General features: G+C 42.4%; 1 protein-coding gene and 1 long non-coding RNA gene across 2 annotated transcripts; both read left to right on the top strand.

The window, feature by feature from the left end:
- The first annotated feature begins 58 nt into the window (after nucleotides 1–58).
- On the top strand, nucleotides 59–5,334 carry LOC114057307. The gene is made up of 3 exons (XR_003571183.1): nucleotides 59–149; nucleotides 428–645; nucleotides 5,276–5,334. It is a non-coding gene; the product is annotated as an uncharacterized LOC114057307 (long non-coding RNA).
- A 502-nt stretch (nucleotides 5,335–5,836) lies between these two features.
- On the top strand, nucleotides 5,837–14,982 carry TMEM171 (transmembrane protein 171). The gene is made up of 4 exons (XM_027883388.1): nucleotides 5,837–5,923; nucleotides 6,393–7,086; nucleotides 8,756–8,897; nucleotides 14,649–14,982. Exons 2-4 carry the CDS (start codon nucleotides 6,456–6,458, stop codon nucleotides 14,875–14,877), a joined length of 1,002 nt encoding a protein of 333 aa, XP_027739189.1. The 5' UTR covers nucleotides 5,837–5,923; nucleotides 6,393–6,455; the 3' UTR covers nucleotides 14,878–14,982.
- The last annotated feature ends 5,059 nt before the right edge of the window (nucleotides 14,983–20,041 follow it).

Here is a 20,041-nt window from a genome sequence, read left to right as displayed (position 1 = left end):
CGGGGCTCTGGGAGCGGCTGAGGCGGTGCTGCCGCGCCGCCGCTGCCCCGGGGTGGCCCGGCCCAGCCCGGCCCTGCCCCGCGCTGCCGGCCGCAGGTGCTTAAATAGCGGCGCCAGCTGCACTGCCGCGTCCTTCGCAACGCGGGAAGGTAAGGGAGGGTCGGGTGAGGGGCTCCTTCGCGGGCTGCATTTGCCCGCACCGCCTGGGAGGCCGCGGGGCCCTGCAGCTGTGCCGGCGGGGCGGGCTTGGACAGTCGGTCCCGCCGTGTTGCGGAGGGTCTGTCCCGGGTGAGGGCGCAGCGCGGGGGGCGGGGGGCGCCGGGCCGGCTCGTCCTCCGTGTGCCCCCGGTGAGAGGCCGCGGCATGCGAGCGGGATCGTGCCACGTCTCCCAGCCGCCGCCATTCCCGTGTTTTCACTCTCCTGCAGGGTGGGAGCGGACCTGCCCCACCCGGCGTCTGAATTATCCGGGGCGCAAGTGTCCAGTCTTCTCCCTGGAGAGCCCACGGCTCCCTACGCTGCTTCCACAATGACCCTTACGCCATCTCTGTGAGAGGATGGAATGTCTCTGAAGGGACCTCTTCAGCTGTTCTGCTGACACACAGTATTCTCGTGGCTGCTGGTGGCATACGACTGGGAGGGCCCAGGTGAGGAGGCTCAGGTGCTGCTCCCTCACGGAGAGGAGGTGGGCAGGCTGCACTGCCTCATTCCTTGCTCCAGAATGATGCACGGGAGCTTTCGGGACATGCCATCCTGTTGAAGACCTTAGTGCGTCTTAAAAACACTGATTTACTTAGAATAGGACATGCCTGGTGGACTGATAGGTAAGGAGGGGTGTGCCGTGGAATGCTGCCTTTCCTAGATGGAGTAGAGGTTACTTGCTTGTCCATTAAGTTGTCTGTGTTTTAATGCCCCAGGCCAGCCTTAGGAAACTGGTATGGGATGGCTTCAAGTAGCTTTTGGAGCCCTGCATCTCTCTGATGGTCTCTATGGTCTGTCCTATGTGTCAAAGATCTGTAAGTCTCTTTGTCTTGTGCCTTTTGCTGCAATGATGTACATCAGCCCTGTGGGACAGACCTTCCCCGGAATTGATCTGTCTTGTGTTTCCTGCTGGAAAAATGTCGGCTCTGGCTTTAACTGTTTCTACCTTCTCCCCAGTCTCCCTGCAGGTACTCCAGAAAATAGGAGATGTTTTGCCATGGCTCTTGTGTGCCACTAGTGTGTCACACAAAAAGCATCCCACCCACAAGCATGGGCTAATTTTTGAATCTAGGTGCTGTCCTAGTTGCCTGCATGGCATCCAACCAACAGGTTACCAAGCTTTGTTTTGTAAGCTCCTCACTGTGTTCAGGGTCCTGGCATCCAATTGTGGCATCAGTATTCTTCCCTGATGAAGTGAGAGAGGAACATTTGTGTATCAGCTTTTGTTGTAGCTGCTTTTTTCTTGAAAAGGAGGGGACACAAGTTGGCAGCTTTGCAGTTCTGTCTAGCACATATTAGAATCCCTGACAGTGCCGGTTTGTGGTGAGAAGGATCCCTGGGGCACATATGTCTGGATACTGGCAGGATCCCACTTTCTGAAACTTCCTACTGCAGCTGTTTTCCAGCACTTCTCTAGACACTGATTCCTGCCCTACCTGCTATGGTCATAAATTGTAGCAGAGCATTACCCTTCCTATACTGTGAGCTGAAACAATGATTTTGTCAACCCGTATGGGCAGAGTTTCTGGGCCAGCGTTTCTCTCCTTAGAAATCTTTACACACAGTGTCTAAATCTTGGAATCTTCCTTCTAGAATATCAGAGTTGTATATTCTGTGACATAGGAGCATTGTCAAGCATTGATTAGAGATTACATACATAAGAGATCAAATTGGATGTATTTGACATCTCAGAACTTGTTGGAGTATGTAGTCCTGATGTTGCTTGAAAGTAGAAAACTGAAAGTACATCCTTTGGGCATTTCGCCCTTCAAATAAGTGGTTAAAAACACCATGAGGAGGGAGGAGTGTGGGAATGAAGGCTGCACATTCCAATTTAGTTTAACCAGCTGTACTCATTGATGGGTGTCTCTGCTGAATGTCAGGAGTCCAGTCCAGGGGGAAACTGTGTGCGTAAAGAACAGAAAATGGTGGAGGTACGGAGACGGATGAGAACAAAGAAGGAAATTAGACATAGGGAGTGAGAAGGAGTAGGGAGCCATTCATGTTTTGACATGGAAGTTAAACTGAATGAAGTTGAGAGGATTTTTCCTTACAGGTAGCTTGACCTGTAAGGAGTTGTGATTTAATTTGAAACGTGGGAAGAAAAATAAAGTAAGACACAACAGAAAATAATCACACGATGGCAACTTCACAATAGCAGTTCAAACTGTGGAATAAGTGGAAAACTTGAAGTCCTTGAAAAGGATGGCTTGAAACTTCTACTGAGATTTCCATTGTGTACTACAACTGACAGGAGTGTCCCTGGTGGTGCAGTGGCTAAACCGCAGCGTTGTCAACGCTGAGATCTGGGTTCGATTCCCGGTTAGGACACTCCCCGGGCAGATGGAGCTCGTTAGCCCTGTAAGGCAANAATCCATCTACGTCCTGAGGACCTCGCTGCCACCGTCCAAGCGTGCTTGGCCCCGGCAGATGAACCTCAGGATTAAAGGGTGGGCTCAGTTCCGCGCACACTGTGTCTCACCTAAAAAATCCAATGCGCAGGCTGGAAGGTGTAAAAACCTTCCCCGGTTCTTCGTTCGCGAAGAGACTGGCCATTATATACAACTGACAGGGTATTATGATTTTTGAAATAGCAATACAGACTAGATCTGATCCTTCTACATGAAAGTATTTGTGTGCTTTTGCAAGCAAAAAAAGGGAAAACCAGGCCTAGTCTGGGAAGCATAAACCAGAGGGTTAGCAGTGTTGTAATTCTTCCAGTGCTTTTTTTTTTTTTTTTCCCTTCTGTGTTCCTGAATTCATAATGTCTGTATGAGGCTATCAAATTTCATATAAGTAAGAGGAAAGTAAATTTATAGCCCTGGTGTTTGCAGTGGAAATCTTGAACTGTAGGACTCTTGGTCTCTGAAGGCTCAAGAAGAACTGAGTAGAAGTGTTTTCAAATTCTTGAAGTTGTCTGTAACGTGCAAGTTGTAATATAGCTGTTACATACAGAAATGGCAAGAAGTTGTGATGTTATTTCCTGTTCCATATACCTGGCATGGGCCTGACTTAGAAAAAATCATTTAAGTTAAGCTTATAACCAGAAGCTTATAACTTCCTTTACAAGCTATGTTTCCAATTCCCTTTTCCCCATTGGGTAAATTCCCCTATGTCAGTATGCCTGTGGAGATATCAAATCTAGTGGAAATATTTCAAGCACACAGTCAATGTAAGGCTTACTTCTTTGTTAAGATACTTCTTATTGAAACAAGAAATAAAGCTCAATCTTGCATGGGGTTTTCTGTTTAAATTTCATGGTAGTGTAAATGATTTTGCAGCACAAAATCTGTGACTTTCGTCTTGAAAACCACAACAGACTGTTCTAAATGTTCCTTCTTTTGTGGCCTGAAAGAATTGAGAAAATATGCACATGCCTAATTTGTAATGTGTGTTTTAACTTAATCTCAGAACAACAAGATTGGTGAAAGAGAAGCAGGCACTGTGTTGGAGTAACGAGAACAAGTCTCTAGATTTTTCTTTTTAAGGGCTATACATTTGAATTTACTTTTTTCCCCACTTCACATTATTTTCTTTTGTCCTAATTTATTGTACTTATGTCCATGTTTTCTTCCCTAGAGGGGACTGCAAAGAAAGGATCTAGAGTTCTGTCTAATTATAGTATGTTGTTGTTATAATGGTTAATGTGCCTCAGCAGAAAAATATTTCAAGACAGTTGTGTCTGGAACTGGGCTTTGTTGAGATTTGTTTGTTTGCTTGTGCGTGTGTGTTTCAGAGGCGGCAGCTTTATGTATGTGCTGGTAAGTCAGTAAATCTCAGCCACCTCAGATAATTTATGAGAATGGGGAAAATTTCTAGACAGGAAGGAGCATATGTTGCTATCAGAAACTATTTTATTAACTTAGGAAAGACCACTGTAATCAAGGAAGGAAGAGTGACCAGCACAGTCCATTTTCTGTGCTCAGAAGAAGAGCCTTCAGACTGACTGTAGCTCATGCAGTAATGAAAGTGTGCTGAGGTAAGGGTCTTCCATTTGAAATCAGTCAGAATTTCTTTAATTTCTTTTTTTCTGTGACAAGCTGTCCTATCTTTAGTGCTCTTTATAACCATTTTTTTTCTCGATGTGAATCTGACTCTTCTACCGAGGGAACCTCAGTTAACAGTTTTTCAAACCAATCTTGGTAGAGCGCTAGACAGAATTCAGAACACTGAAGAAACACTTTGCAGGCATAGTTTACAAATTAACTGGTCACAGTAATGGAACACATTAAGGGGAGGTCCTTCAGTTTGACTATTCAAGATAGCCAGATAGGAGATTTTTATGCTTCCTGCAGTGACCTTCTTGCTGTGTTTCCTTACCTGTCAAGTCTTGTGCTTACTGTGCCTTTTACTTGCATGAGGTTCTCTGCCTTCTCCTGTGCTGTTGGTGGACCTTGTTTGATGTTCAGCAGTAAAACCTGTCGTAACTTCATCCTTCATGTGTCTGCTCCGCCAATTCTTTATTTGGGTTCTGCTCTTACAAGTGGCTAAGTAGTAACTCAATAGATTGCCTTGCATTGCAGATAAATAATTATGTATTTAAGTGACTAGTGGGTTTTATGGTTGTGTTTTGTTTTCATCCCAGTGGGGCACTGCAGTTACTGGGGAGTGACACAGAGCATGTCGTGGCTGACACATGTTCAACAGTTTGCTTCCAGAAATCTCATAATACTTTGTTTTCCTTGTGGAATAACTGTTGGTGAGGCATATGTAAGGAGGATCCAATCTAATTTGACTTCTTTTAGCTTCCAGTCATCTGAATTAGTAGCAGGGCAGTGGAAGCTGGTAGAGAAAAGGCTGAAGGTTAACTAATAAACAGCAGTAACTAAGCCAATTCCCTGCTTCCATCTGTGACAAACTCCACCAGTCCCTATATATATATCCTTCCTCATGTATCTAAGTCACAGGTGAAATTCTCTGTCACAGTAGACTACTGGTAAGGGGAAGAGGGCAGTGGTAAAACAGTGCAGCATGAGCATGCTTAGATACTTCCTACACTTGGTATGGAATGGCTTTTTTCATGGTTTATCCGTGAGACTTGTTCTTTCTGTCGTCTGAACTTCCCCTGTGTTTCAGGTTGGCTTTTGATGGATGGTAGCCAAGATCTCCATGGTTGCTAGTCACCATGGAGTGACGTACAGATGTTCATCTGAGCCCTGTAGGCCAGTGTCAGAGCAGCACAAACTTCCTTGTTAGTAATGGCAGAATTTTTACTCTTTTTCCTAGAGCTCACTGAATGGAACTCTCTTCTAACTTTCAGTCAGGCTTTCCTAGCTGCAGTTTACCCACATCCAGCAGATTTGTTATCCGTACTACCATCTGGGCTGTTATTGACCTCAACCTTATTTTCTGTTTTCTTTTATTTTACTTTTGAATCTAGGTTCCTGTGGGCTCACAAACCTTCTGGGAATCAATCACCTTTATTAATTTCTTTTTAAAGATTTTTGGAGCACAGTCAAAGGATTCAGAAGTAGGGGAAGTTTAAGTGTAGGAGCACTATGCTTACTAACTCTAACTATGTAATCAGTGAGAGTTGAAGTACATAGTATTTAGAATATAGGGGGTTTGCGTTTGGTGGGAGTTTTGGCCATTTCAGACAGAATGAAAAATCTTCTCTATGCTTGCTTTTGCAACTGTATATGACAGGAAGCTGATTTAAGAAGAGAAACAGAAAGGACTTTACTGCCTGTGGAAGGAGAAGCAAGACTTATGTGCTTTGAAAAGGTATGGTATTAGAAGGTTTACTTGTTTAAAAAGTCCAATAGTCATTGCTTATTTGCAGTAGGATACTGTCTCTCAAAAGCTGTCACTCCCTGCAGGTTACTACAGAAATTTCCTGTAGCTTTCTGTCCTCAAGGGGAAAGCTAACCTATACTTGTTCCAAATATTCAACCTTTGAAAATAATGCCCCCTTAATCATAAGACTGTTTCTCTAAAGAAACAATTCATTTAGCTGTGCAACAGCAATTACAGTTGATTTAAGTATAACTGTAAAGCAAGTTTGATCTCTTTATTGGCATTCAACATCAGCAAAATTGATTAGGCCCTGTAATCCATAGTGAAGGTACTACAAAAGAGAAAGTACAAGAGAATATGCAGCAAAGGCTGTGTGGCAAATTTGGAAGTAGAAAATACAATGTAGCTAGTTCTGCTGAGTTTTTTTCTTTTGATTTGTGTATTTTCATGTTCACAGATCTACTGTAGTTTGCTGACATTTAATGCTAACAACTCATCCTCTTGAGGAGATTCTGTTGTAATGTATCCAGTGGCTGTTCCTGCACCAGGAGGTGACGGAAATAATGAACAGCATGGGAAACTTATTTTTTTCCTTTTTGTTTTTGGAGCGGTGTTGCTGTGCGCTGGATTCCTGCTTTCAGTTTTTATTCTCCAGTCATGCCCATCCGGAACCTTCAGTGACTGTAATGAGGTCCTTAAGGCTGCTGGACCAGTGCTGGCTGTAACTGGACTGGTTTGTGTTTTACTGGCACGATCAAGGGCCAGGATGTATATGAGACAAAGACAATTGCAAAATGAGCAGGTGTACAGCCTTGTCTTTTGCCATGGGAACTGTCAATTTGCCCAGTTTCTCATATTTGGATTCTTGTTTTTAACTAGTGGAATGCTAATTAGCATCCTGGGAATTTGGGTTCCTGGTTGCAGCCCTGGCTGGCATACCATGCAACTCAACCACACCGGCAGTTCTGATGTGGACCTCCAGGGCTGTGGATTCCTGTCACTTCAAATCATGGGACCTTTGATTGTGCTCACTGGGTTGTGTTTCTTCGTGATAGCTCATGTTAAAAAGAAACAAAACTTAAATCTCAACCATGAATCTTGTGAAAGTGAAGAACATCCTCAGAGCCCTGAATCTTTTCACGTTACAGTAGGTGGGTAAATGCTGGAACTTTATATTTGAGAGTTAGTAGGGATTTTTTCTCGCTAATTGTTTATCTCTGAATATTACTTGTTTGAGCTCTAGGCATGTCAGTTCTGGCATGTCAAGCCAGTCAAAACAGAAAAATGTTGCTTTGTCTCATACGTTTTCTGTATGGTCAGTTCAGCTACCCTTCTCACAAAGGAAAACCCTTCTTTGGCATAAAAAAGAAGGTCTGACTGTGTAAAGGAAGCAACATAACATGACACAAATGAGTCCAATCCCAATTCCTTTCTCAAAGGATGTAGTTAACACTGCAGATCACAGGTCTAATGAATTTTGTGACTACATTTAAGATTTCTTTTAGCCTTGAGCTTCTGACCCCTTAAACAGAAGAATCTGATTCATAAGCAATGTATTGTATTTTTTTTAAATTGTGGGCATATCTTCTGTCCTTCAGAGATATAATTGCAAGATGCCTCAGTTAATTGCACAGTTTTTGAGCAAATGTGGTATGTTAGCAGAGAATAATACTCTGCATGTAGCACTGGTTTAATGCCCAGTGAATACACTGCATGCATAGGCTGCTCTGATAATTCTGATTTCTCTGATTATTCTGATAAACTCATAGATTAATTAAAAGTCAATCATTGCTTGACTGTCATCTGATTGATTGAACTTGAAATCTGTAATGAAATTCAAGCCTGTGTATAGACCTGTAACCTGGTTACCCTTAGGAAACAGGAGGCTTTGAAGTCTGTTTTCCAGCCACCAGGATAAAGCAGTAGGAAGGAATTCAGATTGTCTTTTAAGGCAAGAAAGCAAAATTTCTTTTATGCTTCAATCAGGATAAGTAAAATGGAAAGGTTGAAAGTTGAGGTCTGATTTACAGTGTTGTTCTGAAACATTGGTGACTTGGTTAGAAAACACTGCCTACCTCACAAATCAAAAATTTTGATGCTCTCTGAGCTGTCCCAGCACACAAATTACAAAGGAAGAAAAGATGCCAGGCAGCTGTGAATGGTTATGTGAAATTATGCCAGCTCACTGACTGATACAAACTTTAAAAAAAAAAAAAAAGTGTTAAACTTTTTAATTCCCAAGTTGCAATTGGCAGATATGCTGCATAGTATACTTAATAGTGAACTGTGTATCAATAGTCCTGGTCATGGTTATTGTTTCTTGAGCTGCAAGTAATTCAGTAGAGAAACTGTCAAGGTGCACAAAATCAGTTATCAGAACCATTAATGACTTGAATTCTTTCATTATAGCACTGCAGTAGATGTGCAGAAACTTAGCTGACCTATTTTAGACATCTGAGGAAAACTAAATCCTTGCCTACCCTTAAAATGAGCCAACAGTAACTGAGTGCTTTGCATTTCCAGTTTCTGAAGACAGACAACAGTGTTTGTGCCTCTTAGATAGATGCAATAGTCCCCCTCCCCAGCTGTGTTTTCTAAATTAAATCTTTTATTTATGAATATGCTACATCTTTATTTTTGAATGGTTTTGATTTCTAATGTACTTCTGACCTACTCTAACAGCCTAGAATATAACAATTCTTTATGCGGGATCATTGCACTTTATCTTAAAAGGTAGGCGAGTACAAATTCTAGGATACTGTTAAAATAACCCGTGATGCTCACTTTCTCAGAGGTAGTAATTGGTGATTTTTCTTCTAGGTGATGTTGTAATGGTATTCCCACCCCCACCACCTCCTTATTTTGCTGACCCTATGTCACCAACTGTGGCACATTGTCTTATGTCGAGTGTTTTGCCTACACATGAAAGTCCTCCACCATACCACTCTATCTTCACTGATGGGTAAGACTGTGTTCTTCTCTGTCTTTGGAAATCTAAGCTGTTTCTCAAGGTATCCAAGACCATGATTTTATATAATCCCTGGGAATTAACTACTAGCCATGACAGTTTTCTAGTGCATAACTCAACTTACTTCAGCTACATGACTTGAATTGGCATTAAAACACTGTAGTATACAGGAGGAATTACAAACTGCAGAGTGTCCTTTTCGAGGATTAAATTCTTACCAGTTTCTTGTGATTGGAAAGAATGTCTGAAGTGAAAACAAAGTCTTAGATCAGTGGCCCTTAGAGTATATTTCTTCCACAGGTTATCCAAGTAAAGATGCTTCTGACAGCAGTGCTTCAACGGCATGATATCCATGTTGCCATATTTTAGAAGCCTCTGTAGAACCAGTGCAGCAATCCCTTCATGACATCTACCCACAGTCACTTTACCTGCCAGTGTGTTCCATTCTCCTGTGTCCCTTATCTCACTGCCTTGGGGAATGAGACCTGCTATGCTGGTCTGCCTTGTTCCTATTCTGGCCGTGTGTTCAGATCAAAGGATACCTTGATATTGCAGGAACCCCTGGAGAGCAGATAAGGGAAGTGGCAAAGCCAGCTTCATCTCAAGATGATGTGCCTTACCTATGCAGCCATTCTTTGCATACATTTTGTATAGCTGATATGCTTAGATGCTGCTACCACCAGCTCAGGGACTACGACCTACCAACTTACCTGTTGGAGCGAGTATAGAGAAAGCCACCAAGTTTATTATAGAGGTCCGGGATATCTCTCCTTTGAGGAAACACTGAGAAATTTGGGGTTGTTCAGCCTGGAAAAGAGAAACCTTCAGATTGACCTAATTGCAGCTTTCCAGTATCTGAAGGGAGCCTGTAAGATGGAGAGGGACTTCTTGCAAGAGCATGTACTGGCAGGACAAGGGGGAATGGTTTCAAATTAAAAGAGTAGGTTTAGATTAGAATTAGGAAGAGATTCTTTACTGTGAGGGTGGTAAAGCACTGGAACAGGTTGCCCAGAAAAGCTGTGAATGTCCTGTCCCTGGAAGATTGGATGGAGTTCTGAGCAACCTGGTCTAGTGAAAGATATCCCTATCCATGGCACTGTGGGGTTGGAACTAGATGATCTTTCAAATCCAGACCATTCTGTGATTCCATGGTTTAGTTTTGGGCCCCTCATGACAAGAAAGATACTGAGGTGCTAGAGCATGATGAGATGAGAGAAGGACATAAAAGCTCGTGAAGGGTCTGAAGCCCAAATCCTCTGAGGAGCGCCTGAGGGGATGGGAGTTTTTCAGTCTAGAGAAAAAGAGGCTCAAGGGAGATGAGAGAAGGACACAAAAGTTCATGAAGGGTCTGAAGCACAAATCCTCTGGGGAGAGACTGAGGGAATGGGAGTTTTTCAGTCTAGAGAAAAAGAGGCTCAAGGGAGATGAGAGAAGGACACAAAAGTTCATGAAGGGTCTGAAGCACAAATCCTCTGGGGAGAGACTGAGGGAATGGGAGTTTTTCAGTCTGGAGAAAAAGAGGCTTGAGGGAGACCTTACTGTTCTCGCAACTACCTGAAAGGAGGTTTTTACAAGGTGGAGGTCAGCCTCCTCTGCCAAGTAACAAGTGACTGGACAAGAGTAGATGACATAAGGTTGTGCTAGGGTAGGTTTATCTTTGCTGTATGTTAGGAAACTTTTTTTCCACAGAAAGGCTTGTAAAACATTGGAACAGACTGCTCAGTAAAGTTGACCATCCTTGGAAGTGTTGGAAAATCCTGTAGATATGGTTTAATAGTGAGGACATGATTTAATGGTGATTGTGCTAAGTTGTCAGTTGGACTTGATGGTCTTGAAGATCTTTTCCAACCTTAACAATTCTGTTATTCTAAGAGCCCCAGCCTGCCTGGCTGTATCCAATCATAGTAGTTGATGGACTGCTGTTTTAAGAGCTTTCCATTGTACTCCAGATTTTTCTACTCAACATGAGGCAATGTGTTCCATGACCAGCTATACCAACTGTGTGCCTGATGTCATTGGTACTTCAGAATTCTAGAGCTATCTTCCTTTCGAAGCAAGCAAGCACAAATCCTTTCCCTGCTTGAAGACCTAAATGCCATAGGAAGGGGATGCTTGTGTTAGCAGTGGTGCTTTTTCTTGTTACCACACTTTTTGCAGACATGTCTGTTTTTTTTAGCAATCCTTTTGAAGTGTACCTGGTGGATTGTTGAGGTTCAGCTTCGCTGTGTGATGGACTCAGTTCTCTAGTCTATCACCCTCAACAAGCTCATTGTACTGTCCTGTTTTATAGTGCCCTCCTCCAAACTCACTCTCCCCATCAATGCTGGAGACAGCAAACGCCTCCTTCTCTTTCTGTTACCACAACCCAGACTCGCCTTTTGTCAAAATCACTTTCTTCTTTTTCAAGATAGAATAAACACCTCCATCAAAAACCTTGCCCACTCCTTCTTGCCATTAGTGTAACACTATTGCACAGAGGGACTGGTCCCCAAACAAAAAAAACGAGCATATACGTACCACCTAGGAAAGGGACATACTCCAGTGTTTGGTTTCCATGGGCTGAGGTTGTCCAGCTTGAGGTTGATAACTTGTGCTGAGGGTTGCAATGGCTGTTAAGGCCTAGCTATACACACAGTTCATTCAGTTTTCTGCTTTTCCACTTAAATTGCCGTAGAGAGGGTTCTTTTTATACTATGCTGAAGAGAGGCTGTTGATCACTTCGTGCCTACCTGCCAATTGAGGATAACAAGGGTAGTTGTAGGGATGAGATGTCAGATGTCAGAATTGATAGAAGTGCTTTACAGAGGACAGTGGCTCTTATGACCAAGTGTGAATTGTTGTGTGAAGAAACATTATATTTTGTTCAGTATAGAAGTTTTTTACCTGTTGTCAGGTTGCAAATGAAATATATCAGCTCTTGGAGTTACACTAATGCAATCAAAGGACACCCAGAGCAACAGGAGAGCCAGTAAGCTTCTGCTGCTGAAAAAGAAAATTTACATGACATAACTGTTCTTATTGGGCAAGGTGAAGGTGTCCACAGCTGATGATGCTTCATACCAGCTGCTGCTACTGCTGGAGTTAGGCACCACACTGAGTCTGTCTGTGCTAGAGCTCCAGCATGTGCTCCGTTCTGACATGTACACTGATGTGTGTTAGAAAGCAAATGGATGTGTGTGAGGAAGTTACTTGTCCTGAGTGTGGCCCTGCTGTAGAGTTTCAAGCAGCTAGCAGAGTGACTTTTGTACCACCTATCTGAAAAAGTACAGTGCAGAAAACTGAGAGCCACAAGTCCTCTCTATCCTGCAATTTCAGGCTCTGAGTTCAGGTGTGGGCTGCCTGCCATGTGCTTGGTAAAATGTGCAAGATTCATAGCATCATGGCATATCCTGAGTTGGAAGGGACCCACAGGGATCGAGTCCAGCTCATGTCCCTGCACAGGACAGCCTCAAAAATGAAATCATGTGTCTGAGAGTGTTGTCCAAATGGTTCTTGAACTCAGACATGCTTGGTGCTGTGACCGCTTCCCTGGTGAGCCTCTTCCAGTCCCCAATCACCCTCTAGGTGAAAACCTTTTCCTGATACTCAGCCTAAACCTCCCCTGACATAGCTTCATGCCATTCACTCTGGTCCTGTCACTGGTCACCACAGAGAAGAGATCAATGTCTCCCCCTCCTCTTCCCCTTACAAGGAAGTTACAGACTGCCATGAGGTCTCCCCTCAGTCTCCTCCAGGCTGAACAGACCAAGTGACCTCAGCCACTCCTTATACAGCTTCCTTTCAAGGCCCTTCACCACCTTTGTTGCCCTCCTTTGAACACTAAGAGCTCAGTATCTTTCTTATATTGAGGTGCCCAAAACAATATTCAAGTTGAGGCTGCCCCAGTGCAGAGCAGAGTGGGACAATCCCCTCCCTCGATCAGCTGGTGATGCTTTGACTGATGCTCCCCTGGACACGGTTGGCCCTCCTGGCTGCCAGGGCACTGCTGACCAGGACCCACAGGTCCTTTTCTGCAGTGTTGCTTGGAAAGGGATTATCAAAGGGTGTGAAAGAACTGAGAGTGCATCCTGCACTGAAAAAGATCAAACAGAGGGTAGTGGGAGAATGGCAAAAAATCTAGTTCCTCAGACTTTTTGTGAGCCCTCCCTGCTGGTGCACAGAGCAGCAGAGAGCGCTGACATACCAGTTAACCCCTGTTTCCTTCATCAGTTCTCCTACAAAATCCTCTCCGGCTGGATCAACTCTCTCAACACAGAAATATTCAGGTTTTGTGCTCTGAACTTTTTGTGATCCCATCAGCATTGCTGATTGCCTGTCTGGACTTGTGAGCATATATACACAAAGAGGCAGTTTGTTGAGACAGTGTCTAGTGGAGTGGGTAAAACACCTCAACCTTGGATACAGAAACCCAGAATCTCTGACCTCCTGCTTTGGTGTTCTGTGACTAGAGGTGCTCTAGCTTCCATGTTCCCCAGTGTCCTCACAGAGACCCTCTGAGTTGATACCACCTCTGGGTTTTTCACTCAGTCCTGCTCTGTCAAGGCTCAGCACTTGCTGGCAGATGATGCATCTTAAATAGTGCAAATTGCTTCCAAGCACTTTAGTAGAAGAGAAGCAATGGCCTCATTGCTCGTAACATAGCGCCATGGTTGAAGATTCCAAAAATGGAAGGAAATAATATTTCATATGTGGATGGCTATTAGGCAAAGGTGATCTGTCTCTTCAGTCCATTGCTCGGTGTTCTGTCAGCAAGTGCTATGGTGAAGGCTGTGTGGGAAGAGAGGGCTTGTAGTAAGCTGAGTCATGGTCTGATCCCAGAATATTTTTTTTTTTTTTTATTCCTGCAGTCTGTTACATAGCAGCTCAGCATTTGTCTTTTAGTATTTCTCTTCATACACACACGCTCGCCGATCAGTCACAGCACTGAAGATGTCATAGAGGTGACTATGCTCTGTGTTCCTGCTCCTCACTCAGTTTTGGTACAGATGTATGCACAAAGGCGAGTCAGATCTGGGAGCAAGTCATGAGGAGAGAGTAGTTCTCTTTCCTTGGAAAGCAGCTGAAGCAATGTGCTGAGGGCAAGATGAGCAGGGTATCAGAACAACCTGGGTTCAATTAGCTTGGATTCAGTTGTATTGGTCAGAAAAGGACAGTGAATATCTAGCTGCGCGTGTTGAATGTCACTGGGAATGTTGTGATCTGGTCACATCGAGTTGCTTCTGTTTCTCCAACTCGGAGCAGGAATGTGACTCCTTGTGTCTGTCATGGATTGCTGGAATGCCTAGTAAAAGTTTCAGATGGCCTTTCATGCAAGATCTCAAATGGCTAAGGATTGTGATTTTTGTGTTGCAGTTTTAAGTCTAGTAACCATCGTTCATAAGGGAAGGGGACAGTGTGTATGTGATATACTACAAAAGGGAAGATACATTAGGAGCTAAGGATCAGAAGATTTAGTAAGACTGTGAGATAGCACTGCCAAAAGAAGCTAATACCCATAAGCCAGGCTGTGACTGGTAATTTGAGAGGTTAGAAGGGAGCTTGTTTTGCCCTTCCCCTCTGAAATAATAGAATTTTCATATGAGTCATGACGTAGCCCACAGAATCAACTCCTAATGCTTGTGCAAGTTCTTTGCTTCAGGGATTTTTAGGAAGTGTCTGCATACATGTATGTTTATGTAAGTCAAGTGGAATTTCACTCACTGTAGATAAATGAATTATGCTAATACACAGTTTTGTGTTTTATAGAGCACAGCTTGCAGATGATGAAAGAATGGTTGCTGTTAGAGACTATGAAACCATATGTACAATTTCTGGAAGCAGCTCACCTTCAGATATTTTACCAATGCTATACCTCTGCTCTGAATCACCTCCAAAATATGAAGAAAAAGCATCAATAACAAATAATGAACATTCACCATCTTCTTCCTCATCTTTTTCATCTATTTCCTTAGCCACATCTGACATCAGCTCATAGAAGACTGTCAGTTGACTTAATTTTTAAATTAAATTGTACAGAGATTTACAATTTTTGAATTTATTTACATTTTGTAATAAAAGCAATAATGTTGACTGTGTCTAATTTTTCATCAGGAATAACAATGAATTTGGCTTTCAAGAAATAATAGATAATGCTGGACTTCTGCTAAAGTAGTCTGAAGGGAGTTCACTGCAGGAATGTTAAATGCTCATCTTACTCTGTTACAGCTTCAGTTTCTAATTTTAATTGTTCTTTTTATAATGAAAATGTTACGTAGAGACCAACTTTTTTGATTATTTTAATTAAATCTGTTTGGAGCTTCAAAAAAAGAGAAATAATTAGAAAGTGTTTTCATTTCTATTTTTACATGACTTTTGTGGAAAATAGTGGTTTGCAAAGTTACTGACTTTGTAAGTATTCTGAGACCATTCACAAATAAGGATGTTTAAGCTCAGTACCAGATATGCTGTGAAAAACTTAAATGGTTACATTTTGTTCTGCCTGGTAACAAGCATTCCATAGTTTTATTTAGAGTGTCTCTGGTCCTTATGTAAGTATAATCCCTATGGAAATCAGTTTTAGCTACAGTTAAGAGCCCTAAGGCAACCCTGAGGATAGTTAATAGGCTAACAGTTTAACTGCAGTAGTGACTGATTTCAGGGGGATTATACTGCAGTTTTATATCATCATTCATGGTTTATACAAGGAGTGCTTATTCTGTGAAATTGAGTGCCACAAAGCAGTGGTATCTTCCAGGTGCAGACATTACTTATCAGTATATGCAGGAGAGGCAGTTTCATGGAAACACATGCAACAAATGTTTTTAACCGACACAGTACTTGACAGATTCTTCGGAAATACAACCCTCTTAGGTCCTCCATCCCACTGCTCTAGTTCTGTTTTGTGGTTGTTTGCATCTCTTCCTGAACAGAAGGATTTGCTTCTGGTAGGTAATGTTTGACACTTTACAGCTTGCTCTGAGCCCTATTTGAGAAAAACAGACATGATTCTGTCCCCAGAAAAAGAAGTGGCACAGCTAATCTTTGGGCTTGGTTCAGCATGGTGAACTTGCCACCATTAAAACGTCTTGCAGCAGTGATCTCTGTATTGTTCAGCTGAGTCTCTGAACATGTATGTGCTTTGGGACCTCACCTATACCTCAGCTTGTATTCTGCCTTGCTGAATCTGGCTGTAACAGAATGCCAAACTATGAATTAAGCATTCAAATTCTCTCCTGTGCCTAGGGAAAGGCGGTTAGCTTGTGTCATCCTCCTATGAACATGCCTCTCACCTGCTGAGTGCTTTAGAGAGATGTTCAGGAGCTCCTGCATTTGCCATTTCCAACTCTGTGTTGTTCCCTCAGTCATGCTAGAGCAGCTCTTTGCGCAGCCACACAAAAACAAACCAGCCAACAAGAGGTATATTTAGCCAGCAATAGAGCTGAGGGGCTTATGCATGCAACGTAATGAGCAAACACAGCACAAAGAGGGATTTTGTATGTGGGAGCTGATTAAACTGGCATGACTCGGCCGTGGGAAATGTCTGCATGAAGAAAGGGAATCCACAAAAGCCAGAAGGCATATTATCCTCTTTTCTCTCAAATGTTTTTTACCTAGTGAGTTTTTCAAGGATGCTGCTCCTTGTGTGCCATCTGCAATACAAGCTATGGTTTCCATCCTTTTGATTATTCTTTTTTTTAGCTTTTGTTTGACCTGTTTTAACAGTGATGGCCACTGCTGTGCATGATGTGTGCCTACAAAGCCTTGCACATGTCAAAAGGGCCTGTTTCTCTCTGGATTTCTCATGCTATTCTATAACAAGGACAGAAGCCTTTTACCTGAAAGATACCATGCAACCAAGACCCATGTTGGCTTTATGCTTTTGTCTGGAACACTTATTTTCTGAAAAGGCTTAACATCAAAAAAGTATTTAAACAAATCTTAAAATATGTCACCATTTAAAAAAAAAAACAAAACCAGTCGCATGTGGTTGCTAACTGAAAAAGTATTAACCTTTTTTGCTGCTTGCAACCTGCTGAGTCAGTTGCTCTCAAAATGTACCCAAGAGACCACACAAATCAAGTAGCATATGTTGACTCAGCTGAGTCCTCTATAGGAACAACATTATCTTCTTGTTTTTCTTCAAGGTTATTGTGTTTTGATCGTCCTGCAGAGTCTTCAGTGTAGATCCCTTTACTTCTAAAAAAGCCATCTTCACAGAAAACACAGTTTAGAAAGCGGCTGACCTGAGTTTCCTGTGAAGGCTAGGTATTACCTGTGAGAACAAGGATTGAAAACAGAATTTCCTTCTGTATAATTTAGAGAAGATGCTTAGGAGATAGTTCAGTGTGTAGCTGTATAAGCATCTTCTACATTTGACTTGAAGAATCATTACTTGAACACTCAGTGAATGTGCTGGGTGCATCTCCATAAACTGCTCAGCACTGAGGGAGTTAACACTGCCAATGCAACAGTATTTGCCTACCGTGTTGTTGAAATCTTGCAGCAAGGTCAGAAAATTTGAGTAAGGGGCTAAGCAGATCTGTCTTCAGCACTGAAGGCTACCACTGGGTGAACAGCATTAGAAGGAGGAATTTTTGATGTGGCAAGTAGGAGTGAAATGTCTGTGTTAGAAAGGAAGCAACTCCTTGTAAAATTATAAAAGTAGCTTAAAATAATATGGAATAGCTTTTTTACTGCGGAAATGACATACTTTACTGTCACACTAATGGTGCTATAACCCTCTTTCTGTCCTAAGGTTAGCTGAAGTGCTTGACATACAAATGTTAGCAAGCAAATCAAGTTGGTTACTGATTCACACTTACTTAAACAGGCAAAGTGGGAGGTAAGGGTTGCTTATCCTTTCTGAGTGAAGTTAAGGTCTCTCTTGCTGCCAGCACTGAGATTGCTCCGCTTCTAACTGCAGCACTGCAATCCTTTGAATGTGAGAAGGATTCACAAAAATATAATGAATGCCTTTTCTCTAGGGGTCTTTCTTCCTGAATCACCAGCAACTGAAAAAATGAACAGTTAACTCATCTAAAAAACTGAAATTGCACAGATCTTTGCAATGTTGCTATGTTTTTAGGATAATGACACTGGATTGCACCCCCCCACCCATGCCCTTTGTGTTGCTGTATCCATTTATCCCTTTTCCATCCTATCTCTTCAGAGTCATGACTTCTAGGTCCAGTCCCTCCACAGTTCCGCAGTGAATGTGCCAGACTTCATCTAGATCAGTGCTCCTCCCTCTATCATACATGCATATACCTAAATTGTAAGTATGAATATACTTTCAATTTGGTGTGCCTGCCGACAAGATTTCCCTGGAGCCTATAAAACCACCTTGCAGGTAAACATAGTTGTGGGCAGCTGGCTGAACCTGCTCCTCTCAATTTGTTTTTGCTTTGGTGCTGGCAGAGCAGTAGTTCAAAGCCCTGGAGTACAAGGCCTACTTATGGTGGTTCTTCATATACTGCCCTTATATGTATTATTTGTACTTTCCACTAAAGATGCCGTGTGCAGTTGCCTTTCCCTAGGAAAAGGGAAAGTAAAGTCATTGGCTCTTTAATCTCCCTACAATTGAATGTCTCATTATGGAGTGATAATTTGTACCTACTAATTTTTAAGCCAATCAGTGTGCAATACTACATTTTGTGGCTTCCATTTGCATGTTGACTAAGTCCCTCCCTACATTACAGGACTATGAGAAAATAAAACCTTACTACAACAGGCTGATAACGTATACAACTGTAAAAATAAGTAAAGGAGAGAAGAAAAGGGTTAAGTGAGGGCCTGTGTTTACTAGGGTGGCTCTTGAAACAGGTTAGAGAACTGAGGACATGCAGAGCACCTGCTTCCAGCAGCAAGCACTGCAGGAGAAGTCTGCATTGGTGAATGAAAATTATGTAGAAGAACAGAAGGCAAAGCAGTGCATGTGTTGAGGGGTAAGATCTGAAGCAGATGAGAACAAAACTGTAGTGAGATCTGAAAACAGCACTTATTCTGAAAATCCTCCCTCTTCTTAGGTTTCACAAAACTGTTTTGCTTAAGAGTTATTCAAGGTAAAAAGGGATGCATTTAGTAAATCAGCATCTTTAAGTGAATTCCCAGAACACACACTTATTGGCAAAGAAAAGTACTGACCTTAAAAAAACCTGTGTGATCCAACAATCTAAGACCTTGACAACTGCCTGAATGCAGCATTAGCACTGTCTGGGGAAATAATTGCAGAAATGTGGTGAGTCTTAGAGGAAACTATGTCTTACAAAGAGAGGGCAGTTTACAGAGAAAGTAATTTTAATGTAAGTTTCACAGAAGTTTCACAGAATATTCTGAATTGGAAGGGACCCACAAGGATTACTGAGTCCAATTTTTAACTGAATGGCCCATACAGGAATCAAATGCACAGCCTTGGTGTTATTAGCACCATGCTCTAAGCAGCTGAGCTAATCTCGGAGTGGATTCTACTGCACCAAATGGAAAGTGTTTTCCATCCTATTTTCAAAGTTCCAGTGGCAAGTAGCCTGGGAAAGAAATAAAAAAGAAACCTGTATTCTCCAGCTCTGCTGTGCATTTGCTCAACAATCATGAAGTCATGTTCTAGACCAGAGGCAAAGAGAGAGCCATGGGATGATGCAACACCCCACCTGGAAAATTCTGATTCCAAACAGAATCTAAGGACCACTGCATAGGATTGAGGAAGTTCTTCAGCACAATCCATTGCAAATAACAGTTGCAGAGTTCTTGAATGAATGAGAGGAGAAAGGTGACAATACATCTGTATGTTCTGTTAGTAAGAGAGCCATTATAATACAGTGCTGCTTTTAAAAGGATGTTGGAAAACCTGCAAGATTCAGCAGTGGTAAGAATGACTCATGGTCTGGAAAAACCTGATTTTCAAAGAGCAGTAATAGAGGTTCATTCCATTAAGTTTAACAAACATAAGGTTAAAGATTACGTAAATTTTGGCTATAATTACCAATACAAAGACAGATTGTCTAGTATTTCAGCACTTTCTAATTTAGTTATCATATGAAACCACTGCACTGCAAGCCTGAACTCTTTGCACTATAAGAGGTGCATGGAATCCTGACTAGACTTGGTGCTGTGGGAAAGGCTGATCTTGAGTGTATTTGTCAAAAAATTTGCTGGCACCCTGG

The sequence above is a fragment of the Empidonax traillii genome, unplaced genomic scaffold (genome assembly GCF_003031625.1).
Source record: "Empidonax traillii isolate 1590-97213 ecotype Southwest subspecies unplaced genomic scaffold, ASM303162v1 scaffold8:size5222938, whole genome shotgun sequence".
NCBI lineage: Eukaryota > Metazoa > Chordata > Aves > Passeriformes > Tyrannidae > Empidonax > Empidonax traillii.
Note: the sequence above shows the minus strand (reverse complement) of the source record. Positions and strands in the feature narration are given on the sequence as shown.